The sequence below is a fragment of the Scardinius erythrophthalmus genome (genome assembly GCF_964197995.2).
Source record: "Scardinius erythrophthalmus genome assembly, chromosome: 16".
Lineage (NCBI taxonomy): Eukaryota > Metazoa > Chordata > Actinopteri > Cypriniformes > Leuciscidae > Scardinius > Scardinius erythrophthalmus.
Genome location: NC_138236.1, coordinates 15477162 through 15503554, shown reverse-complemented (window position 1 = coordinate 15503554; position 26393 = coordinate 15477162). Strand labels below are relative to the sequence as shown.

General features: G+C 39.8%; 2 protein-coding genes across 18 annotated transcripts in view; one reads left to right on the top strand and one right to left on the bottom strand.

The window, feature by feature from the left end:
- The first annotated feature begins 1503 nt into the window (after positions 1 to 1503).
- Positions 1504 to 8648, top strand: nes (nestin). The gene is made up of 4 exons (XM_081389735.1): positions 1504 to 2439; positions 2776 to 2900; positions 3819 to 3892; positions 4887 to 8648. The coding sequence occupies exons 1-4, from the start codon at positions 1627 to 1629 to the stop codon at positions 7727 to 7729; spliced, it is 3855 nt and encodes a 1284-aa protein (XP_081245861.1). The 5' UTR covers positions 1504 to 1626; the 3' UTR covers positions 7730 to 8648.
- A 4417-nt stretch (positions 8649 to 13065) lies between these two features.
- The window catches only part of mef2d (myocyte enhancer factor 2d), a 57349-nt gene continuing 44021 nt past the window's right edge, over positions 13066 to 26393 (bottom strand). For 2 of the 17 annotated variants that reach the window (XM_081389751.1, XM_081389750.1), the window contains exons 8-13: positions 24531 to 24560; positions 22287 to 22401; positions 21759 to 21975; positions 19806 to 19874; positions 17707 to 17757; positions 13066 to 15362 (exon numbers count right to left, since the gene is read on the bottom strand). In XM_081389751.1, the coding sequence (XP_081245877.1) occupies positions 14981 to 15362; positions 17707 to 17757; positions 19806 to 19874; positions 21759 to 21975; positions 22287 to 22401; positions 24531 to 24560 (864 nt within the window). In that variant the 3' untranslated portion in view covers positions 13066 to 14980. Of the gene's footprint in view, positions 15363 to 17706; positions 17758 to 19805; positions 19875 to 21758; positions 21976 to 22286; positions 22414 to 24530; positions 24561 to 26393 lie in introns of all 17 variants that reach the window. The other 15 variants (XM_081389749.1, XM_081389740.1, XM_081389754.1 and 12 more) reach the window with 10 other exon arrangements.

The window sequence follows — 26393 nt, the reverse complement described above, 5'->3', positions numbered from 1 at the left end:
ATGGAATTTCATGTGAATTTTAGTGGTATTCATTTACATTTGAAAATTGTTTTTGTTTATAACTCAATAATGAGTTATTTTACATAAAGCACACCGTTGTGTTTTAAACTATTAAACAATTATTCAATTAATCTCAGGGCTGCCTTTTTAAAGGAATTTATTCTGTCAGAAATGTCATGGATTTTGCGCATGTTTTGGGGTTAATCTTTTACAAACGAATAGTTTTTGGTGCCAAAGCACAATTAGCCAAATGTCTAAACTATAAATTTACACTGTCAAAATCCAGCTTGCCAAAAGTTCCTCTAACAAATGTAAATAAGTAGCCGTTAGTCCGTTTATTGATCAAGAGTAGCCCACTCTAAACATATTTCTAACAAAAGTTGCTTTGATGACACTACAGGTGAATAGGGTCAAATTTTAAAATAATAGATATCACCATGAAACTTCCTCAGTTGATTACTTACACAAGTATATAACAAAAAATGTATTACAAGTTTTAGAAATTTGTATGTTTAATTATGCAAATTAGGCATTATCTCATTAAATATGCACGATTTTGCATAGGGACAGAGCGTATTTAGGCCACGCCCTCACCCGGGGGGGGGAAACAATCCAACCGTCTCCATTGACTTTGCATTGCGAGAGGCTGCCTCCTTGTCATTTCTTGCTTCTAACAAAAGACAGAAAAATGCCTTTTTCTGAGATTTGAGATTTAACACACAAATTGAGATTTGTGTGTTGAGGCATATGTGCATCTCAAAGCTGTTGGATTTAATTTATAATTACAGGGTAACGTGTCGGCCACTAGTTTTAAGAAGAAAATTGGTTATTTCATGTAGGCTTTGAAAATAAAATGTAAACATGAAAGAATGAGGGTTGTATCTTTAGTTAACAATATTTTTTTAAATCAAAAGACTGTCTGTTAAATGGTGCCCCACAACTGTTTAGTTACAAACATTCTTCAAAATATCTTCCTTTGAAATTGATACAGTTTTGGAGCAACTTGAGGGTGAGTACATGATGACAGAATTTTCATTTTTGGTTGAACTATCCCTTTAAGATGCAAAAAAAGGACTACTTTGGTCTGATGTATTGTGGTCATTTTGCCACAAGAGGGGGCAGTAAATGAATGTGATCATATCTGAAACTACAAGATTTATAGGTATTGTTCAGCAAAATAAAAATTCTGTCATTATTTACCTTCATGCCAGTCTCAGTCATCATTCATTTTCATTGAATGGAAAAAAAGATGCACTGCATGTTGACTCAGGTTACCAAGTCTCTATAACATCTCTTTTTTGCGTTCCACAGGAGAAAGAAAGTTGTACTGGTTTGGATGTAATCCAGCAGTGGGAGAGTTAACTCCTCAAATTACATCACTGCTTTTGCACATTCTGTCCATCCACCACTCCTCCTCCTCTATTCCTTCGCCCTCCCCCTTCTCATTGTCTATGAAAGGAGGGTCTTACCCTCCCCTGTCCATTCAGCCGCTGGGCACTGGGACTGTGGTCCAGACCTCACCCTCGAGCCTGTCATTAGAATCACTTAGCAGCCACAAAGACCTGCATCCCTTCACAGCCTCTGTGCACAGTTCTAGTGTGATTTATCACTGCACCCCACTCTGAGATGGAGCTTCTGGGTGTCCGACAGCCCTTCACACAGTTTCAGGAGGAAAAGTACCAGATGCTGGAGCTGAACCAGCGTCTCGAATCGTACTTGGGCCGTGTGAAGCTTCTGGAGGAGGAGAACAAGCTACTGCGAGATGAGATCCACACTCTCAAGAGCAGCAGGGACCCACCAGGCCAGCGCAAAGCTCAAGAGGAGGCTCTCAGCCAGGCCAGGAGGATGATGGAGGAGGCCTGGAGGAAGAAAGACCATGTGGAGCTGGAAGTGGAGAACTTGATGGAGGATATGGAGATGGTGAGTATTCAAAGGCAGAAGGCGAAGACCGCACAGGCTGAAGCACAGAGAAAACTCATGGAGAGCAAGAAGGAGCTGGAAGAGGAGCGTAGGGCTCAGATTTGGCTTAGAGAGAAGGTTGGACAACTTGAGAGAGACCTCTTGCTACAGATGCAAGTCCACCAGGAGAACATGGAAACCTTGCAGGCCTCCCTGAAACAGACAAAGCCAGTCCTAATGGCCCCACAGCACACTCAAACTACCAGCATCCCAGACCTGGGACAGGAGTACAGCAACAGAGCAGCTCAAGCCTGGCAGGAGGCAACCAACAACTATCAGAGACAGCTTGGACGTCTGGAGGAAAGTCTGAACCAGGCCAAAGCTAACATGGCAAAGATTCACCAGGAGAAGAGAGAGAAACAGCATCAGGTTCAGCATCTGGCCAAGGAGCTCGATAGTACGAAGACTAAGAGACAGATGCTGGAGAAACATGCAGTGCAGCAGAGAGAAGAACAGATGCGAGAGCTTCAACATCTTCAGGTAAGAAGAGAAATTTATGGACTTTGTTGCTTAACCAGTTCAACTTCTGTCATCATTTACTCACCCTCATATAGTTCAAATCTGTATGACTTCCTTACTTCTGTTGAACATAAAATAAGATATTTTGAAGAATGTTTTTGTTCATACAATGGAAGTCTAAACAACACTAAACCACACTTTCACTGTTTGGACAAAACGAAGATAGAAGGTCATACAGGTTTGGAACAGTATAGCTGAGCCATCTGATTTTATATGGGTTTCTTTAACAACATGATATTAATGATGCCGTTTTCCACAACCTCTTCACTTTAATCAAAGATTTTTGACTTTGTGCAGGCTCAAGTAGATGCTCTGGAAATGGAGAAAGACAGCCTGGGGCAGCAGATAGACAGCATGATGGTGGACAGACAAAATCTGCTGCAGGTGAAGATGTCTCTTGGACTGGAGGTGGCCACATACAGGTATGTCAGTGTCATCCAGATCATCATCAACACCAAAACACGCTACCTTCCCTTATTATTATCATCTTAAGTACCATCTTTACATGAAGTAATGCATGTAGCTTTTGAAAAGTCATCCCACTTCCTCCCTAATGGGATGCCAGAGTGGAAAGCCTCTCCTATGCACTGTGGGATTTGTAGTTTATGGAGGCCCAACTAATATGATCATGCATCAGTGGCTCTAAAAAGCATTTGAGGCACCCTGAGAGGGGTAACTTTAGATCAGTCAATCCGAATAGACCCTCTCCATTTCCCACCCGGCACTGACCCTGATCCATCTGCTTGGAGGAGGGGCAGGGAAACAGGGGGGTGGGTAATTCATTCAGAAACATCCTTCAGATCGGTCCGATTTATGTCTGTTGAGGGCGGCCAGAAATACATTTTGACAGCATTTTAGCTGTTGCTCCATTTAATGAAGGTGTGTTGCATTACATGTAGATACTTTCGAAGGATGGGGATGTGTTTTAATTATTAGAAATATGTACAGAGAAAGGTATCCATTGTTTTTTTTATTGTATATTATATTACAATATGTTGTGCATATCTCCCAAAAGACTTTAAGAAACATGTTTGTTTTTACATATGAATACATTTAAGATCCACATTTGCTTGATGCTTTTGTTTCAGGATCACCTGTTACACTAACAGTGTGCTTTACATTTAGTAAAGTCCAACCCTTGCAATTGTTTAATGCTGCGTGCAGGAGGTAAATGAATTGATGCATGAGTGAATCCTGCAGATGGGCTGACAACACAAATCTGACATACTATTTGCATAACAACAGAACAAGGCACAGGACTGCAGCTCGAGAACATGACTCCATCTCATTTAGCCCACCCCTCACATTAAAGAAAGTGCTGTTCTGTTGCTTCTTTCCAGAGCTTTGCTGGACAGCGAGGGCCTGAGAATCGACAGACCAACAACAAACAAGACCAACTCTGCTGTCTTCTCAGGTAATTTTATTTTAGTTTTTGTATAAATGAAAAAAAAAAGGTCTTCAATAATGAGGGCTATTTGAGCAATGGACAATTGAAAAAAAAAAAAAAAAAGCAGAAAAAAATAGTCATTTAAATTTTCTTTTAAGTATAACGACTGGTTACACAATATACTATATACTACAGTGAATAAAATTCAGCCTATACAAATTTTGGATTTTGGAACACAGATCCCCTCTCTCTAAATATTGCTGTGCTTTGGGCTGTTTAAATGATTAGTACTGATTGCATAGTGGGGTATCTGTCGAAGCCTGTAAAACTAGCTTCCTGTGTTAGTCCCATAGGTCACTGTAACAGATGGCTCCACTTTCCAGTAATGCAGGCCTGGAAAAGCATAATGAAGATCAATACCTCTCCATTACGACTCACTCACAGTTCAGGACTAGTGTGTGTGTAGTCTGATAACTCCCCTGAGAGGCAGGTCAAGGGTATATGTCTGCTTCAGACTATCTCCATCTATCTGGAGCTTTATCTGTTCCAGTCAACCACACTTGTTCCAATAGCATAGTTATCAGGGGATGGGACATAATAGGGGCATGAGCCACTCTGTTGAATTTCTGCTCATGTTTGATGAATGAATAGTAATGCTCTATGCGCTTCGACTACAGATTCATGACTAAAATACTTTGACGGTGCTTCCTGTAATATTATTAAATAATTTTAACAGATACAACTGTTGATAATAATTAGTAAATGTTGAAATTAATATTAAGATTTTGAAGTGCTTTAAAAGTATTTTTCATTGTTAGTTCATGTTAACTAATGCAGTTAACTAATGTTAACAAATGGAACCTTAATGTTGTTGTAAAACATTAAATTAAGAACATTTGGGATTCAGAAAATAGATATGATGATCTGTCAAAGGTAGACTTAATCGAATAGTCTTCAAATAGGCTTGTTCCCTGTCTATGTGACAAAGCCTGTCTCACCATCTTCTTGTTTCTTGTTACAGATGCAATCTCAAAGCCCATTGGGACCCACCAAACCTTACAGACCAATGCTGCTTCCTGCCATTTCAGCAATACTGTGTCTACAAGTCACAGATCAATCATATCCTCTAGCACTCTGCTGACCAGTGCGACTCCGTCATGGACTCAAGGGACTCCACAGAGAACACCAACCAAAACCTCAGTGCCAGAAAAGACAGCGGTTCAAATCTCAGAGGAGTCTAAGAAAGCTGCTGAGGAGTCTGTGGATTATTTACAGCGAGAGAATGTATGTGAAGACATGGCTATCGCATCAACTCTCTCCAAAACAACTGCAGAACCAGAACCACAGTTCAAGCCAGAAGATATCAAGGAGGAGGACGAACCAGAACAGTTCCAGAAAGCTCAGATGGTTGAGTCTAAAACTGATGAATCTGCACTGATAAGTGTGTCAGCTGACCAACCAAGTAGCTTGTCCCAAACGCCAGAGACAGAAAGCTGGGCCGGTCCATTCACAGATCCTGCAGGAGTTTCAGAAGAAGGGAAGGATGAGGAAGTGTCTGTTGAAATGGCCCGGATCTCACACGCACCTAAGGTTACTTGGGAAGAAAATAAAACCGTGGCAGAGGATGAAAAAGATGATGCCTCTGAGATGGATGTAAGATCAGAGAACATTAGTGAAAGCTATGCAGTTGCATATGGAGATACCGATGATAATGATACGTTAACATCCAGCCATATCAGTCCAAACTCCAATATACTGGCTTCATCGTTCCTCAAGCAAGGAGCTTTGCGTGATTTTAGCTATCAGGAAGAAGCAAATGAAGATCTGATGAGGGTAGATGAACAGGACATTGTGAGCAATATTAGCGAGGAAGTGACAGAGCAAATGAACAGTGAAACTGAGGCAGAGATTGATTCAATCAATGAGTGGGATAGACAGGAAGAAAATGAACCAGAGAATGAGATGAATGTGACAAGCCCTAAGTCTGAGGTAGAGGAAGAGAGTGAAATGAGCATTGGAACTGAACTGAAGAATAAAACAGAAGATGAAAATGTGACTGAAAGAGAAGAAGAAGAGATAGAAGTGATTGAGAGAGACAGTTCTGTACAGGATGGAGGTGTAGATTCTGCTAAGAACATTGATCATCAGGAGAGTATAGAGACTGTACCGCCAGCTGAAGCCCATTCAGTTCAGACAGTAAATGATGGCTATCCTTTATCTGAGGAATCTGAGTTACCTGAGAACCAAGGTGATGACGACGACTCCCCAAACATATCAGCCTCATGGAGAACTGATCCTGGTGAGTGTGACAGCTATAGTCAGGAGAACACGCTAGCAGACCCTCGGCCCTTGATCCAATATAAGAGCGATGAGGAAACAGATGGGAATGTGCAAGCCTCACACCTCATTGGTGAGACCAGCGACAGCGAGGACGAGAAGGAAAGAGTGGACGGAGGCCATTTGAATGAAAGCGCCTCAAAACGCTTCAACACTATGGAGGATCTCACAGAAGAACCAGACATGGACGTCATTGGAGAGATGATGACAGAAGACGTTGTTTCTAAAGATGCACTAGATGATGATAGGGCATGCATGATGCTACAGAGTGGCTCTGAAGTCCATGAAAGTTTGGATTTGGAGAAAGAAAGGCCAAGAATTGAGCCCAGGGGAAACCCGAAAGAAGATACTGATGATGATATGAGAGAGATGAGGAGAGATGAAGATCATGATGTCAAGGTTTATGAGCAAAATGAGAATCCACAACTGACTGAAAACCAGCATATACACACTGAACAGCTTGAGTATGAAACAGTCCATTCATATGAAAGTCAAGAACATGTCGACATAGACCATCCACCCTCATTTTCCGAAACATCTCAGGTCGAACAGCTTGAAAGCTCATTTGAAACTTCACCAACTCTGACCATGTTCCAAGATGCAGCTACAACCAAAGAACCAGAAACTCTTCTGGATGTTTCCATGCACACCAACATAGATCTGATGGACAGTCATTCTTTGGAAAGCGAGAGAAACAGTCAGCCAAATATCATGACATCAGGCATGCCAAACTCTGACCAGGAAGAGTGCAATAGCTCAGAAGATGAATCTCCAAATGCCAGCCAGTGCTTTCAGAATACAAGCCTTTTAGCAGCGACTACTCTCACTGAGCAGCCATTAACCTTTACTAATGGAGTCTTTAAGGCTGATTCTGTCTCTGTCAACAACGATGTGCCTGAAGAAGTGCTCAGTAAGGAGAAGAGCACTGAAGAAGCTAAAGCCTCTCAGATTTATGACTGGGATAATTCTAACATCTGGGGCAAAAGCATGAGCATTCAAGAAGCAGCAAGTATGGATGAAAATTCAGGCGTTTCCCCGGTGAATGAGACTGAGAATTTGGGAAGTCCAAACAAAATGCCAAGTGTAGCGGAAAATATCTTTGGAAAATCTGAGGAACATCAGAGGATGACAGAGGAGAGCTTTTCTGAAAAAGTGATGACTGTGATGGACTTTGAGAGCAACAATTCAGGAGAGGAGGAGGAATTTCAGTCAAAGGAAAAGAAAAGTGAGATTCATAGCTTATTCAGCACTAGTTTGAAGGAGGATTTCTGGAGCAAAGGGAAAGTTGAGATGGCAGCGACCTATGACACTGCCAAGAATGTAGACTTCAACCAGGCCATGGTCTTTGGAGAGGAGTGGAAAGATATGGAGGGAATGCCAGCAGCAAATGGAAATCCTACAGAAGAGATGGACATCCTCAAAGGCCGGGATGAGAAACGTAACGATGAACAGCCAAAGCCAGGCGAGATGGTCCCGTCTGATGACTCTGTTGATGAAGGGGATTCCTGGTCCTCTGGTGATGAGTAACAGCTTTGTCCAATGATGTTTTAGACCATGTAAGACTAAACCAAAAACATAAAAAAGTAGTGATGCCATGTAAATAGATGAACAGCAACATTAAACACGAAGTGCACAAAAAAACACCTTCAAGCATTCACAGAAATTAAACAAGATTGCAGAGCGTAGTGTGTATAATGGTACAATGTGATTTCTGTAATGCGAGTCAACAGCCTGGCATAATGTACCAGCTGTCCTCTCAGGATAAAAAGTGTTGTACTCCATGACAGCCGCGGGCAGAGAGGATTCTTGAAGACTTACTATGAAGACTTACTTCATCTTTGTTGTTTCTGCACTAATCAGACCAGCTATCCAATGACCTTTTTTTGTGAATTTGCACTATTACGATGGAAAATGGATAAAACTTGTTCAAAATTCTGAAAAAAGAATAAAGACTAAAAAGTACAACAGCGAATACATTGAGTTGGTGTTTTCTTTTAGCGTTATTTTTAATCGTACAATTTTGATCAATCATTTCATGAATATATTTTCCCTCATCAACATTGCATAGACATGTAACACTTTTTATTTATTTAGATAAATGTAAGTATATGATTCTTGAGTTTTATTTCTCCAACCATTTCAGTTTGCAATGAATTTAGAACGCTAAATTCACTCATTACGGCAGCGAATCACACTCTGATTTGGAGCCCGGCTCTGGTAAGCACACAATACTGATCTGAGAGAAAGAGGCCACACTAGAAGAAAAAAAGAATAAGGAACAATGAATAATAGATGACATCACCGCCTCATTTCCCTCTGTATGCATGCTGGCTCTCTGGTGCCACTGATGGGGGTGTTGGGGGACAATGACTGGATACAGTCTGCACTTTAGCCAACACCCTTTTACCAGAAGACATAGTCAGATAAAAACCTGTGGATAAATATCCTGCAGAAAAAAATAAAAAAAAAATAAAAAAATATATATATAAAATAAAAATAATTCTCCAAAAGGTTCAAGCTTCTATTTTTGGTCCAAATCAAACAGCTAGTCTGATGACCCACAAATACAAATACTCAAAGCAGGATTTACAGGGTCTTTTGAGAGCTTAAACAAAAGTGAGGCAGGGCAACAGCTGGGCGGTCAGATGCTTCAACACCTGCTTCCTGTGTAAGAGGATGCCACACAATCACGCCTGATGCAACAGCAAGCAACTCTATTACTAACCCATTGAACTGAAGATCTGATCCTGTTGAAATGACAGAGGTTATTTCAATCTGATCTCGACCTCATTCACAAGCGCAGGAGCTATTTGAGTGAATGACCACAGAATCCCGAGACCACAGTGCTTCAAATAAATCTCGATAAACCCCAAATGTGTTCAGGGGCAGTGTGACATTCAGCTCTCTCTGCTCCCTTCACCATCTGCCGCTGTTATTGATTGCTATTGATTATCAATGCCAGATACTGAGTGACTGATTATTTTAGAATTAGACAGGACCCAACATTCATCAGCTTTTAACTTAAACATTCTAATGCAAATGTGTAACAAACCAGCTAACGTCATCAAACCATGGCTATTACGTAATGTTCATGCTGTTTCTTTCTCAAAAATTTCCTTTTCCTGGGGAATGATGTCATTAAAGAACTTTTGTTAGGTCAATGAATAGTACAAAACAGGATGTAACGTGACAAGTGATATTGAAGAGACAGGAAATTACACCAATTACAGCTAAAAATCATTAAACATTTTTGAGGAGGAAAGGAAAATCATTAAGAAAAAAACTGGAAATGCTCTTAATAAAAAAAATAATAAAATGTTGGAAGTAGTAGAACTAATAAAATTATGTAAAATTTACCCATGTTCATGTTCTTTATTGTGATGTGATAAAACGGTAACACTTTACAATAAGGTTTCATTAGTTAATTACCTTAGTTCAATGAACAACTCTTCAACAGCATTTATTAATCTTAATGTTAATCTCAGCATTTACTTTTAAGATTAAAAGTGCATCTGTTAACATTAGTTAATGCACTGTGAACTAACATGACATTTTTTATTAATAACATCAACAAAGGTTAATAAATGCTGTAAAAATATATTGCTTAATTGTAATGTTAGTTAATGCATTAACTAATGTTTACAAATGAGACCTTATTGTAAAGTGTTACCAATAAAACAAATCTGAATAATATGATTAATTACCATGTTTAGAAATTGAGTTTAATATTTTTTGTTCATTTACTAATTTAAGACATGTAAATGCAAATGAATTGCATAGCAAGAATGACCCATATACAATTATGAAGAAGAAAAATAATCATTTAAAACTGAAACCTCAATTTTTATATCAAGAGACAAAACACATTTAATTTATCCCACTGCCTGAAGGAAGAGAGTTCCGGCAAAAGATAAAGATATTGATTGAACATCTGTGGAATATTTCCCTTTGGAGTGGACTTTGATCTTTTTATGCTCAAACAGCAACATTACAGACTAACTAAAGTTGAAAAAGCATAATCAAACCCCTTTAAGGATGACAGGGGTGTTTGTAAGATGATCCTTGTGTCTCAGCGCATTAGGGAAAATAGGTCAACTTTGTCATCCAGACAAACAATAAGTGGGGACCTGTTACAAACAGAAGCTCAATGGTTGCACCAGACGGGCAAACTGACAAACTCAGCTGACACGGAGCTCAGATGAACAGAATGTCATTAAGGAATGGTCTGCATTCAATGCCCCCACCACCAAAAGACACATGCACAAGACACTCACACTCAAAGTCATGCCATTGTGCCTGAATCATGATCTGTTGCTAAACAACAACAGACACAATGTCTCTGAGGGAAAAACATTCTAAGCTACATATTCACATCACAGCGGTCTTTCTGCCTCAGTTGGGTTAAAATAAAGACCTAGACTTCTTCTGAACAAGCAAGTTGGTAAATTATAAAACTGATTTGAGGAAGAAACATTACAATTGGTTGTTTCAAATTTACTACTACGAGAAGAATAGCTACTTATCAGATAAGCGAAAGGCTGACATCTTGTGGCCAGATATGAAAATGACTTAAATGAGTGCAGCAACACTGATTTAATCGGAAAGATCATATGATAAAAAGCCTTACTGTCCTCTAGAGTTTCAAAGTAGGATATTATATATAGTGTATATATATTTGGGGTCAGTAAGATGTATTCATATTTATTTTCAACAAGGATGCATTAAATTGGTTTAAAAGACCTTTACATTGATAAAAATGTGACTATTTCAAATAAATGCTATTTGTTCGAACTTAAATATTTCTTGAGCACCAAATCAACTTAGAATGATTTATGAAGGATCGTGTGTTATTTAAATGAGCAATATTTCACAATATTGTTGTTGTTACTGTATTTCTGATCAAATAAATACAGCCTTGGTGAGAATATATGTATATTTGCAAATATTGCTGGTTACTTTATCATTACAAATAATTTTCCAAATGTGAAATTTACTTTAGATAACAGCATCTGCTAAATGAACATGCAAACAGAAGTCTAATGAGTGCACTGACAACAGAACAAACCACAACCCACACAGAAACTTGTAATACAGACAGACTCATACTTGTGTGTAGGTCAACTTGTCTATTTAATATATAAAATACAATAAAACATACGCAAAAGGGGAGGGTCATAAAGGACAATGGATACTTTGGTACAATAACAAACACTCTTTTGTAAAAGCAGTATAGAATTTGTAATAACATATCAGTGCATACTTTGTTTATGAAAATATACACAAACTGTATATCATTCTCCGAAAACAACATATTTTTTTTCCTTTTTTTTTTTTACAACAAAACTCAAAGCAGACTAGCCGAACACAATATATTAGCTATAATTTTTCTTTTTTAAACTTTTTTCTTCAATTTCTATTCTAGTTTTGTGTGTTGTATATTCTTATTGAAATTACATTTCAGTTTATTTATAATACGACTCATTCTTTGCTTGTCTGACGCCCATGCATTGTGTCTGATCAGAATAAATTAAATGTGTGGATGTCCCACCTTAACTATGTGTAGATACTATAGTACAATTGACTAAAAATTGCAGCATTGAACTGGTCATTCTATCGAACCTGTTTTATCGCTTCCCTCAATTAGCAATAAGTACTAATATTACTACAACGGTTTTGTTTTACTTAATAAATCGTGCAATATTAGTAACACCCCTTTGAAGAACAAAAAAGAAAAAGAAAACAACAAAAAATTTAAACGAAAATATATTTATATAATATTCATATATAATAAAATAAAAGAAAATGAAAAAGAAAACAGGATGTCTAACCTACACAAAAACAAAAAAATAAAATAAAAACCGTCTTTCTAAATGTATCATTATTATTACCATCTGTGACGATAATCATAATGGTAATGATAATCATCGTAACAATTATATTAAAAACAGACAATAAAACTGTCACCAGCACAAATTAACACGAGAAAAAGTATGTGAGAATCTCTAGACATCATACAAAGGGAATACAGGGACCAAAGTGAACTATTCACCGGACGATTGTCTTTTCTTTGATTACTCAGATTCCTAATTTTATCACGAGGTCTTCAAGAGAGCTTTTCGAACGTCGTCTTAGCCTTGAAATCGGCCATCCCGGGCGCATCGGCCTCGAGGATCAGGCCGTCACCTTATAAACGTACATAGAAATCACTGCATTTGTTCAAAGCTCAGGACACAACAGTCTTAAAGTCAACGGGTGCGCTGCAGAAGCCTCGCTCTGCTATGATGCAGTTCTAGAAAACATCCGCCCAGTAGCTCTAGGACCTCAGTCGAAGGGATACGAACGCACGTCTGCGATGAGTCCGAACGAACGCTTACTCTCACCGCCTCCCGGTACTGCATCCATCGTGTGTGTGAGCGTGTGTGTGTGTGTGTGTGTGTGAGTGTGGAATCTGGTTTAACAAAAGGTGGGCCACCTGTTGAGGTGAAATGAAATGGCTTCTGTCATCCTCTGTGAGTGAACGAGTGGAGGAAAGGAGAGAAAGAGAAGATACGAGAGGATGGAAGGAGAGGTATAGAAGCCAATGACGGACAGGTGAGTCTCACCTTAACCTTACTAACACTTAAAGTCATAGTTTTAGAGGGGAATACAACATATCTGAAATCATTCTGAACCCCATTTCCCTTCAGCACGCGTCATTTTTCAAAACTCCTTCATCTTTGTCACTTAGAGAATACACTAATGCACAGAAAACGATTTGTGTACATAATTGTCACATCTGCAACACGTGGAAAGCCTAATCTAGATTTCAGTACAACATTCTTTTTTATTTGTTGTCTTTTTTCTTCATTTCTTTTTTTTTTTTTACAAAACGTGACATTTTTCTTCTATTATTGTTCACGGTTAAACACGTGAAGTGCAATATAAGCCAAAAAACGAAACAAAAACTAAACGTCCTTTCCTGAATGCTTTTAAACGTCTCACAGGTGAAAGGAGACTGCGTTCCCTTCCGAGCCGTCAGGGAATCGCTCTGTTGGGAGATAGATGTGTAAAAATGACAGACAATCAAAGTGGACTGATCGTGTAAATGATAACGCGAGGAAATTCCTCACTTGTGTGTCTGAAGGTGTGCGAGCGGATAAGGGGGAAAGATTTTAAAGTGCACGCCATCAGGATAAAAACGACGCAAAAGAGAGTCACGCATAAAAACAGTCAAATCCTCCTTCATCTGCCTCTCCACCTTGATAACTTCTAACACGGTACAGTTTATTTACAGGTAGAGGTTGACAGAGACGGTTCCACTGAGATTACAGCGCTGTTTCAGAAAGACCCAGCAGAATATATGTGAACATACATCGCTATGTACAATCTCAACGCTTCTCACACACACAGCGCTACACAACCTCCATCTCTTTCTTAGCTGACCTAGCTGAGATGCGCGTTTGCCACCGACTCTTTTTGCTATACATAAACCTGGTACTGAAACACTGAGAAATTTTGTATATACATGATCTCAAACATCTAAAAACCCGGCATCCTGAGTTAAACAACTCAGACTTTTTTGACCGCATGGAATCTTACAAACAATAATAAAGCATACCCGTCCCATAAAGTTAACTGATTAATCTCTGAATCACACAGCCAGACAAAACAATAAATATAGCATAATGTGGCAGACCGCTGCTCTCGTAAATGCAGCCACACACTGCAGGCCGACACGAACATGTCCGTTTCCTGCACGCCTGGATCTCATTAGTACAGATAGATCTACATTTCCATCAACGACACTACGTTTACGGTCCACGCGTACGCAGAAAATTGAGGATGCGGAGCGGCGTCCGCGCTTCGAGCCCCGCCGATAGACACGCGCATCTAGTGCGCAAGCGAGGGGACTGGTGTGAGGTTATGATACAACGAAAGATGGGTGTTTTTTTGGCTGAATTGTGTTTAGCAACTGAATGAATGAGCACCTCCGTCTCACAGCTGACACACACACACACACACACACACACACACACACACACCACACCACACACCAAGCAAACTATGCTAATTTTTGCGCAGTTAGAAAAACAAAGAAAGATTTTATGCTAAAGTTGTTGCAAGAGGAACGGGGGCGATTCTAAAGGCAGCTGCTCAAGCAGATAGTCAAAAAAACAGGAAAAGCAAGAGAGAAAGAGTCAGTCGAGAAGATAAATGGCAAATACAACCATTCATACAAAAACAAAACAAAACAAAAGAGAAATAGATACAAAAAAAAATCGAGATCGACAGGCTCGTCTATGCAACATAAGCAGTTGTTATGGCGTTTTGACAGGGCAGTGCCGCTGAACTCCGATCAGGTCGACGACGGTAAGGCCTGTGAAAGTTGATCTGAGATCCGGACGGCCTCTCTGAGCAGGGGCGAGGGATATCAGAGATGCGACCAAAAGCCCTTCCGCCTTGTACATCTCTTCAGTCTCGTATACGTGAACACGTTTACACCTGGATTGGCAACTGTGTGTGTGTGAAGATCTAGTGCGTGTGTGATCATATATGCATATTTTATATAAATATATACACACACACCAGTAAATATGAGTGTGTCTGAGAGTGAGAGAGACAGGAAGAGAGAGAGACAGAGAGACAGGCGCATGCATGTGTCTAAGTGCGGACTGAGATTGGCTGCTGAAAGCAGGTGCCACTAGGGGTGTGTTTATGTCGTTGTGTGTGTGTGTGTGTGTGTGTGTGTGTGTGTATGTGCTGGTAAGAGAGCAGCTCTCTCGCACTCTCCTTCAGCGTTTATGTGACCCAGGTGTCCAGTCTCATGCGTTTCACATTGGCTGACTCCTGCTGCTCCGCTTGGGACGATTGCTCTCCGGAAGCTCGGAGGAGACCCAGGCCGGCCGAGTTGAAATCGGGAGGGCGCGGCTGGCCACCGTCGTCTCGGTCGCTTCCCTCATAAGAGCTGCCGTTACTGCTGATGCTGTCGACCGGAGAGCGCCCGGTGGGCTCCAAACGCTGCGTCCCACTGTGATACTGGGTCACAGTTAGGCCCGCTGCCCCGCCGGTGGAATTAGGGGTGCTGCGATCCCGGTTAGGAGACACCGGCTCGGATTTGATGCTGACGTGGGGGTTAGTGTTAACCGTCAGAGTAGCTCCATGAGGGATCGTTCCCACGGGCCTATGGTAGAAGGAGAAAGAGAAGAAGAATCAACATCACTAATAAAGAGGGGACACCTGATGTCTTACAAAAACATACATTTTAAATACGACAAACAGCAACGTTACCCACAACTTTATCATGTTTTGCACTACCTTTGTACAGTCACATTTTAGTATAAAAAAAAAAATAATAGTACAATAAAGCAGCTATAAAATGCACAGAAGCCAGACAAGTTATCTCCGTCACTTAACTCCTGCTAGCCATGCAGTCACAACTTGGTCAGCCTCCTTTCACACATCACAACATGCCACATACACTCAACTGCAGTGAGTGTGTTTGTTTATGTGTGTGTAATTAGGCTGCAGCCAAACCTATGTATTTACAGTAGTGTATTATTTATGTTGGGATTACTCAAAGCTATTTCAGTGGTTTTCCAGGAGAGGAGAGGAGAGGAGAGGAGAGGAGAGGAGAGGAGAGGAGAGGAGAGGAGAGGAGAGGAGAGGAGAGGAGAGGAGAGGAGAGGAGAGGAGAGGAGAGGAGAGGAGAGGAGAGGAGAGGAGAGGAGAGGAGAGGAGAGGAGAGGAGAGGAGAGGAGAGGAGAGGAGAGGAGAGGAAAATGAATAGAAAAGGAGGAAAGGGATTGGAAATGGAAGGAAATAGGTAACAACAGGAAAAGAAAATTTAAGGAAAAGTGGAAAAGAAAAGTAAGTCAAAAGGAAAGGAAACAAAAGGGCAAAGAAAGAAAAAAGAAAAATGGAAACTAAAAGGAAAAAGAAACCGAAGTGAAAAGGAAGAGGAAAGGCAAATATGGGAAAAGGACAGGATATAGTGGAATAGGAAAGGAAACGGCATGGAAGAGGAAATTAAATGAAAAAGAAAATAAGAAGAGTAATCGAAATAGTAAAGAAAATGGAAAAGGAGGGAAGCGATGAGATAGGAATGGAAGGGAAAATGAAAATGAGAAGAAATCAAAAAACTATAGGAAGGAAATGGAGAATGAAATTAAATGAAAAAGAATATAAGGAATCAAAAAAGGAAAGAGAATGGAAAAGAGGAGAGGAGAGGAGAGGAGAGGAGAGGAGGGAAGGGAAGAAAGAAAGGAAACTAAAAGGGAAAAGAAAGAAAAGTAAAAAGAAAGAGGAAAAAAGAAATCGAAAAAGTAAAGTAAATGGGAATGGAAAGAGAGGAGAGGAGAGGAGAGGAGAGGAGAGGAGAGGAGAGGAGAGGAGAGGAGAGGAGAGGAGAGGAGAGGAGAGGAGAGGAGAGGAGAGGAGAGGAGAGGAGAGGAGAGGAAAATGAATAGAAAAGGAGGAAAGGAATTTGAAATGGGAAGAAAAAGGTAACAACAGGAAAAGAAAACTAAAGGAAAAGTGGAAAAGAAAAGTAAGTCAAAAGGAAATGAAACAAAAGGGCAAATAAAGAAAAAAGGAAATGGAAACAGAGGAAAAAGAAATAGAAGTGAAAAGGAAGAGGAAAGGAAAATATGGAAAAAGGACAGGATTTAGTGGAATAGGAAGAGGAAATTAAATGAAAAAGAAAATAAGAAGAGTAATCAAAATACTAAAGAAAATGGAAAAGGAGGGAAGCGATGGGATGGGAATGGAAGGGAAAATGAAATAAAATGAGAAAAAAATAAAAAAATAAAGGAAGGAAATGGAGAAGGAGGAGAGGTAAAGAAAGGAAAAGGAAACTAAAAGGGAAAAGAAAGAAAAGGAAAAAGAAAGGAAAAAATAAGAAAAAGTAAAGTAAATGGGAATGGAAAGAGGAGAGGAGAGGAGAGGAGGTAAGGTAACGCAAGGTAAGAAAGCAAAGGGGAAAGAATTTGTAAAGGAATGGAAAAGAAAAGAAGGAAAGTGAAAAGGAAGTGGAAATGAAAGAAATGAAGATGGAAGAGAAAAGAAAATGGAAAAGTAGCAGAGATCAAAAAGTGGGAAGAAAGCAAAGGCAGGAGAAAAGAAAGCGAAGTACAAATAAGTGGAACAGTAAACAGGAAGACAAAAAACAACAAAAGGTTTTTGTTTAAAGAAAACAAATGTAAGTGAACAAATGTAAAAAGAGATAAAGAGAGAGGGTGAGAGGGTTGTGAAACACAGAGAGTTTGGTCTTGTGGGCCTGTACAGGTTGATTGATGATGCTGCAGGTGCTGTTTCAGTATGTTCTAATGCAAAACAGAAAGAAAGGCCAACTCAGCAAATCACTGACAAAGACAAAGCCCAGCTTCCTACAGCCCAAGCAGCCAGAGACTGATAGAGAGAGAAAACCAAGAGAGAGCACGGAAGTTAGCGTCATTAGCCGTAGAAAACGGCCACAAGTCAGACAACAAACAGAGACAGACGGAGAGAGGAAACGCCAGATACAGTACCAGCTGATCCCTTCCTCCCTGCCCAAGAGTAAGCTGCCCTGAGACGTCACACTGCAGAGAGAGACACAGGCAAAACCCACTCTAGCATCTGCAATAATCAACGTCATGTCAAACACACACGTACATGTCAGCATTTACTCATCTACAACAGTTCAGAGACAGACGGATGTCTATGGACAGTTAACATGGACTGTTTATTCAGCAGGAGAAAGAAAACCCATCCCATAAATATCCCACCCTCATGCATAGCGGAAAGAGTGAGTCTTCACCCCAGTCTGGTCAGGAAAGGCCGGCACAAGGAAAAATGATTTGATGTCATGAGAACATAAGACAGGGTGGCGGAGCAGCGGGGAGCTCTCACGGCTCCATTAGCATTTATATTAGAATGAACAGGAAGTCTGGGCAACAGTGGGACGTAATGACAGTTTCTCAGGCATAACGAGAGAGAGAAATTCATTTGAAATTCACTGTATATTTGCAGAGAACGCAGCAGCTGCTGCCAGGAGAGTGGGAAGTCCTGATAAAGTTCAAGTGATATGAGGACACCGCATTACTGATCAACGAAATCAGCTCACGGCTGCACTGAAAACATGAAAATGTTCTCAGTCCTGCTAAACCTGACACATACAGCATATTTGTGTTAATATTTTCTTCTTTGAACTGAGAGTAGAGAGGACACTAAATATTAGATGAAATTAAAACTACTCTTACGCCCCCTTGAGGTCTATGAGAGAAGTTACAAATAAATTCACAGAAAAATGCAAGTTATGGAGGTAAAATTCCAAAATGAACATTAACATTATATAATAAAGTAAGGAATTAGCTAGGCTCTCTTGGTTACTGTCCTGAAGCTTTACAGAGTGTCCGATAAGAACGACCAGCACAACTTTCAGTAAATGGGCTTTTAAAGTGGTAAAAATGCAGATAAAGTGGGATGGAATCAAGTGTAACATTGTGTGTTAAAAAACATTATTCTACAACTGATAACATTTCTAATCTAATTTCTATTGATTGTACTATGACCTGAATCAACATGTAAAATATTTAACAGTAAACTTCATTTAGCAAATAATATAATAACTTGGTAAACAAATACCACCTGTATCCTGGATACGCCATATTATTAGGTCATTTCTTGACAATTCTCTTTGAAGCTATCTATACAAACAGATTCTTCATAGACTTATAGTAGAAAAGAGTCTTATCTAGTAATACTGTGAAAAGCAGCAATTGCAATTTTTATTTTTATAAGCAGGGCTTAGTGATAGGTTTAAAAAAAAAAACACAAATAAATCATCATATACATTTATGCTCTGCAGCAGTCACTTTCTTAGCAAAGTGACTAAAAATAATGTGCACATATCATATTAAAATGGCATTTACCAGAACGGAATGTGAAAATAAGTCGTCTCCAGTGCCTGAATATAACTTGTTGCTACTATAAATAAAATAAAACATATAGAATAGACATATAATGTTTAAATGATGCATTGCTGTTGATCAAATGATCCGCATTTTAAGCCTTGACCTGCTGTGTTAAACAGCCTGGTTTATATAATATGTGGTGCTTGAGGTGGTTCAGAGCAGGGTCTGCTGGCATGATGAACGTTTGGCCATGCAGCAGGTTACAAACGGACGGACGAATGAACCCCAGAGAGTCCTGACCCACTTGGGAGGACATGATGGAGATCTACTTTTAAATTCTAATCTGTCCTACTTTTAAATTCTAATCTCTACCTGCTCAGTTATCAGGGCACCAATGTGCTAGATTCATTAGAAAAATGCTTTGCGTAAAACTGTTCGTCACGCATAGGACACTGGACAATAAGCAATGAACAAGAAAAAGATAAAAAGACACAAAGTTGGATTTAATGAAGAGAGACTCAGATGATGAAATGGTCATCTGCGAGACGACGAAAGCGTGAACATTCTTCAGCACGGCCAGAGACGGTAACCATGACAACTAGGCCGTGGCAGGTGACAGACAGGACAGCGGTGCATAATAGGCCGACACAGAGCACCCACAGAATATGACTGGCTAACACAGAGAGCCCACGGTTTGACTGGCGGACACAGAGTGCCCGTGGGACCCCATTCACCTGAGATTAGCAGCTAGACCAGAGATGCAGTGAGCCATCTCTCCGTTCTGTTTGTCTGAGCCCCACATGCTGTAAACAAATGAGAGAAAGCACACAAACACACGGCAGGTTAGACCTGCTCCAGAAATCTGAAAATCTGTACACAGCATTAACAGAAGCGAACAGTCACGCTAATGAGAGCGTAGCGCAGCGCTAACCCCGCTGTTAGCAGGCATTAAAGGCACCTCGATGTTCGCCCCCCATAGGGAAGAGAGAAAGAGGAAGAAAAAGAGGAAAACGTCTGTGTGAGACCGAAAGAGAGTTATTTAGGTCAATCTCCAAGGGAGAATACGCAGGCTTTAGGTTGTGTGCTACCGATGATCGTTAGATCGTTCTTGTTCAAGTGATTGCTATGAGATCATGGCCTCTCCTATACCGCAGAAGGATATTGAAAAAAAAAAAAAAAATAAAAATGGAGCAAATTCACAGCAAGGTAGATGTATGTGTCGTGCTAATAATGCAGCGTACAGCTGCTTTTGACCTGAGCCTTGGGCTATTATGTGATGCATAAAGAGAAAAAAGGTAGCACAGGCATTCAGCTGTTTTGCCCTGTACATTTTATTCACATCCTGAACATGAAACATCATATTCAGGCCGTCTAGATGCCCCTGTAACACAGTTTTGAGTTAAAAAGCAGCAGCGATGTTCTCTCTATGGCTGATAGAGCAGAGAGACACAAAGTACAACTTGATTAAAGTGTTACGGTTCTATCTAGTGTGAATAAAATTGCCGATTAATATGTAATAATTCCCAACAGTTTACACTGACTACCTAGATGATAATGCCCAAAAATTCTGTCTAGGACGGACACTAGTTTGTGCTAATGCAGTTTATAAAAAATACATGTTAGCTTAACGCTACATGCTAACACTTTACCTTTAGGTTTAATTCGTTATTCCATTAGGTATCATGAACTGACAATGAACACATTTTTTTTTTTTTTTTACAGCATTTATCATCTAGATCAGGGGTGTCAAACTCAGTTCCTGGAGGGCCACTGTCCTGCAGAGTTTAGCTCCAACCAGCTCCAAAAACACCTGCCAGGAAGTTTCTAATAATCCTGAAGACCTTGATTAGCTGGATCAGGTGTGTTTAATTAGGGTTGAAGCTAAACTCTGCAGGGCTGTGGCCCTCCAGGAACTGAGTTTGACACCCCTGATCTAGATTAATGATCATTTAACTAAATAAATGTATACATCTTGCAATGTTGAAATATATTAGTTTATGTAGAAATTAACTAAATACATTAAATGAGTAAATGCTGTAAACATGCATTTTTCAGTCTCTTATTTGATCAAAAATACAGTAAAAACAGCAATATTGTGAAGTATTATTACAATTTAAAATAACCGCTTTCTACTTGAAATATTTTAAAACGTAATTTATTCCGGTGATCTAAGCTGAATTTTCGGCATCATTACTCCGGTCTTCAGTGTCACACGATCCTTCAGAAATCATTCTAATATGCTGATTTGCTGCTAAACATCATTGAAATCAATGTTGAAAATGTTTTAAAAGATCAACATTAAATCTTTTGTAAAATTATAAACGTCTACGAATTTTGAACAATTGAATGCATTCTTGCTGAATAAAAGTAGGGTCAGTAAGATTTTAATAAACTTCGGAATGTTATCTTTTACATTAACTATGTTAACATATACATTTGATTGTAAAGTGTTGGCCACTAAACTTCTATCTAGTTAGATGTAGCTAAAGGTAAAACATCAAGGCAATCGAAGAGTTTTAGCTGAAGACTAGAGGGGCGTATATCACTGAAACTTCGCTCCACTGTAGACAGGAAGTAGATGTGGTGCATGTGGCCTCACACTATGGACATGTGGTTAGAGAAGAACCAGGTGCACGTGTGAGTAAGTGAGAGCAAGAGACAGAGTTTGTAAAAGGCATGAGACGTACACAAGATTACTGAGGGAGGCCAGAGTTAGCTGCTGTGGCTGTTGCTGCTGCTGCTGTTGCTGCTGCTGAGACTGTTGCTGGGATACGGATGGCTGCTGCTGTTGTTGCTGGGATACGGATGGCTGCTGTTGCCAAGTGGTCATGTTGCTTGGCAACAGTGCACCCGACGGCGTAAAGGCCTGGAGGGCTGTGAGATCTGCACTTGTTAGCTGGTACTCTGCATGAAAACAAAGAAGAACATTTAATGTATATTTATTTACTTAACTCTATTTATGGCCTCTGATTCCTATAGTTGTGATAAAATAACATCTATATTTAGTTATCGTTTCTTTTTATGCTCCAAATAAATTCCAGTGATAAATCTAGCCTGTGAAAGAATGAACAAGAGCAAGTAAAAGAGATAAATGGACCACTGCAAGCATCTCTCCGAAGTGTTAACTAAAGCATGGCCGTGTTTATTTCTCTCGAATCTGTGCTGGCCTGCAAAGTGACGGATGTCTTGGCTTCTCCCCATGATGTCACTCTCACCTGTGTTGTAGGCGGTTGGCATGGAGAATGGAGTCAGGAGGCTTGGCGTTGCCACGGAAACCACTGGTGTGGTAAGAGGCTGGGTCACTTGAGAGGCGCCTAATCGCTGAGCGTTCTGGAAAGCCAGAGAGAGAGAAAAACAGAGAGCGATAGAGTCAAAAGTACCAAGAGTTGACTTTCCGGGCAAGGAAAAGAAAGGACACAAACACCTCTGGAAGACTTGTGTATGTACACAATCTTCAAATTCCAGACACTTCTGAAGATTAAATAGTTTAGATCATCATAGGCCAGGTTTCACAGACAGGGTTTAGATTAAGCCAGGATTAGGCCTTAGTTCAATTAGGACATTTAAGTAGCTTTTATAAACGTGCCTTAGAAAAAAAACATTACTGGTGTGAATCTTGAGACAAAACAATGGCGCTGACATATTTTAAGATACGCCAGCGCAAGTTGCTTTCGGTTAAAACAGCTCAAACATACATTTTAGTCTGGGACTAGCTTAAACCTTGTCTGTGAATCCGGGGGTTAAAGTACTAAAAGCCACTTTAAGAATAGTAATAATCAACCGGTCCATTTAAACAACAACGCAAGCTCCACAGCTTCAGACTGTCACTCTAAACATCTCTCTAGACTCTCAGATGAGTGTAAAACAGAAGCCGCGTTTACATGGACCCTAATAATCCGGTTGTAATCAGCACAGTCGGAATAAAAAAAGTCATATGTAACCACGTCAATCAGAATGAACTGACCAAAACTGATTAAAATGTCATTCGGATTGTAGGGGTGGTTTAATCCTTTTCTAATCCGATCGAGAGGACATGTAAACACTTGATCGGATTGAAAACTTGGAAAGTACTGGGCATGGACAATGACGCAGAGATGGCGTAGTGACGTATGAGATGCGGAGTGTCATAAATGACTGTCGCGTCATTTTAAAATTCTCCTTCCACTCATCGTCTGTGAAGTGGAGCAGGACAACGTCCCACCTGTCCTTGTTTCGGACACGCACACATCAACCCGGTCACGTTATTCATGTAAACGCTACGTTCGGATTCAATCAATCAACAATGAAACAAAAGGTGTCCATGTAAACGTAGCTACTGAGATAAATGTCCTACAACTCTGAAGAGCTCAACAATAAGATGGTCAAGGGCCAGTCTGAAAGTGTTTCGGGTCAGTTGGATGATCTGTCAGAACATCTTTTGGTTTTGTATGATGTATTGAGCATATTTGTGAATTCTGCTCATTTAAAAATGGCACCAAGGAAATTGATGAGGACCTTTGATAAGTCTTGGAAGTATCCATATATATATATATATATATATATATATATATATATATATATATGTGTGTGTGTGTGTGTGTGTGTGTGTGTGTGTGTGTGTGTGTGTGTGTGTGTGTGTGTGTGTGTGTGTGTGTAATCATATTATGTAGTGGGGCTGTTGAAAATGTTGGCTTGGGAATTAAAAATTCACCACACACCCAAAAAAAATCCTCATTGTTGAGCCCTTATCTGAATCATGCAAGAAAAAAAACACTTCACTACAAAACACAAGATAACAAAATGCAGACTCTGACTTCAGGGTAAACCAGCGTCAAACATTTACATTTAAACCCTTCTTAATTTTATAAGGGGATAAAGATAGAGGCCACTTTTACAGTCAACAGACTCTCATGATTCATGCACACACTCACAGATACAGATGCTGAGATGACAAACCCCCCAAAACTCAGATGGACATGCACTACACTTAATGTGTCATTGGACAACAATCATTAGAGGAAAAGACATCAAGAAGTGAAAGAAGGTGGGAGAGAGACAGACAGACAAATTGATCTTTGGAGTGAGGGCTTCTGCTCCGATGCGCTCTACGTTTGATCTAGTGTGTCTGACTCATGTGAAATCAACCCATGCATATGTGCATTTTGCCTTGAGTGTGTGTGTGCATTCATTTAAAACTGCACACAATAATCAGGCAGTCAGCCTGCAACTGAATAAACAGCACGCATTTAACTCCAATTCACTGACCGCAAATTAGATCATATATGAAAAACAGTGTGTTCTTCAATACAATAAAAAACTGTTTAACCAATACAATTTGATCAGTGAAAAATGCAGTGTATTAAAAATGGACAGAAAATTGCACGTTAAATACACAACATCCATAAATCATTCGTCACACATTTGTTTGTGAAATGAGACCGTTCACAGCACAACAGTCAAGAGAATTGAGCTGTATTCACCTCACTCACCAACTCCAGCTCTTCATCTGTCTGCGAGGCCAGAAACAAATAGAAAACAGAGATTACAACTCCAACACACACACACACACACAAGCCCCGTTTTACACTTGGTTTCCATCTCGATACGAACACAACTGGCAGTAACCACTTCTGATCAGATTTCATGTGAAGGGTCTCAGACCTCATGACTGCATCTATTACTCACTACATCAGCATGATACTGCATGTTTATAGCACAATTATTGGAGGCATACTGTTACTTCCAAATATACTTTTTAAATGCTAAACTAATTGAAAAATTTACTAATAAAAAATTAAATAAAACATAATGATGATTATTTAAATAATCCCTGCATGTTATGCACACACAATATATACAGTAGTGGCCAAATGCAATGTCAAGAGGGGATTTGTTTTAAATGACTATAATTTATATTAGGGAAGAACAAAACTCTAAACTTGGTTATGGTATTTATTATCTGACAAAATTATTTGGTAAAAAAAAAGAAAAAAAAAGGTAAAACACAGTTATGGGTTTTATTTTACCTATAAAAAAAATGCATAGACAAGCAAAAAGCTCAAAGAGAAAAGCATACACTGACTACATAATAATCAGTTATAATTATTTCATTGGTTCCCTCTCTTGTTTTTGCAAGTGTTCATCATTTCTTTGTATGACAGCCTGGCCAAAAAAATAAGTCTGCAAAATTTGGCATGTTTCATTGCGTTATCACTAATAAAACAATTGACTCGAAGCACACCTACGCAATATGCTTACAAAGTCCAATTTTGAATAATATTTCGAAGATGTCATTTTTCCTAGGCTGGGCATCACTTTTGGCCTCTACTGTGTGTATATTAGGGGTGTACCGGTACATGTATTCGTCCCGAACCGTACGGTACGGACGTAATGATTCAGTGCATGCAGTCGCACGACGAATACATTCAGTCACAGGCGATCCACACTCCAATCCAGAAGGGGTGCGTGCGATAATGCAGCGCTGTTTGCTACCATTAAAAAAACGCAGAAGAAAAAGAGATGATGATCGATATGTTTACATCTCTCAACAAGTGTCTCAACTGAGGAAAGATATCAATAAAACAGCTTGAGAATAATCTCTCACGTAGCATTACATTTACCCCAGGCATTTAGTGTCGACAGCAGGTTAGTTCGCTAGAGAAATTAACTCTAGAGAGAAGCATTTCGTATATGCACTATATTAGCCTATTCATTATATTTACTTAAATATATCCCCCTGTCCAGTTGTCAATTATTTTTATTCCTTAAAACTCATCTTTGATCACCAAAATGACATATTTAAAGGGATACTTCACCTCTGGGAAGATGAATGTGTATTTAAAATAGGTCATTTAAGTAGAAGAAATGTGAAGAAATTTTTGAATTTGGAGCTTTCTAGACTGAGAAAAGCCAGAAAATGTATTTTTGGCTTATGTGGATGAAAGACAACAACTCCCAGAATGCACTTGCTTCGCTGCCTTAGGAGGCCACGCCTACCGGTAAGAGTGCGCAGTTGTAAACAACAAAGCTAGCCTACGTGATGAGTTTGCGAGGGATTTAGAGATCGTCCAAAATGTCCGGGATTCGGCTTTTGCGTTCTACAGTCGCCATTCATTCATCATGTTTACTGTGGCGAGCAGGACGAGGCTGCCGGCCGCGGGAGAACAGCGCGAGGCCGGTAGCGTCATTACTGAGACGCGCCGGGTCTCGCATCTCTCACGGAGGAGCGGGAATTTTTCTTAGCAATGGTAAAACGCACATCAACCGATCACTTGTTTAGCGTTCATGTAAACACTACATTCAAATTCACCAATCGGAATGAATTCAGTTAGATTGAAAGGTGT

What these genes read in the sequence shown, in the direction of transcription:
- nes (XM_081389735.1), top strand. Translation starts at nt 1,627, where the DNA reads ATGGAGCTTCTGGGTGTCCGACAGCCCTTCACACAGTTTCAGGAGGAA. An exon ending in CTGGAGGTGGCCACATACAG is followed by an intron (nt 2,901 to 3,818) that starts GTATGTCAGTGT and finishes GCTTCTTTCCAG; the next exon opens with AGCTTTGCTGGACAGCGAGG. An exon ending in CAACTCTGCTGTCTTCTCAG is followed by an intron (nt 3,893 to 4,886) that starts GTAATTTTATTT and finishes TTCTTGTTACAG; the next exon opens with ATGCAATCTCAAAGCCCATT.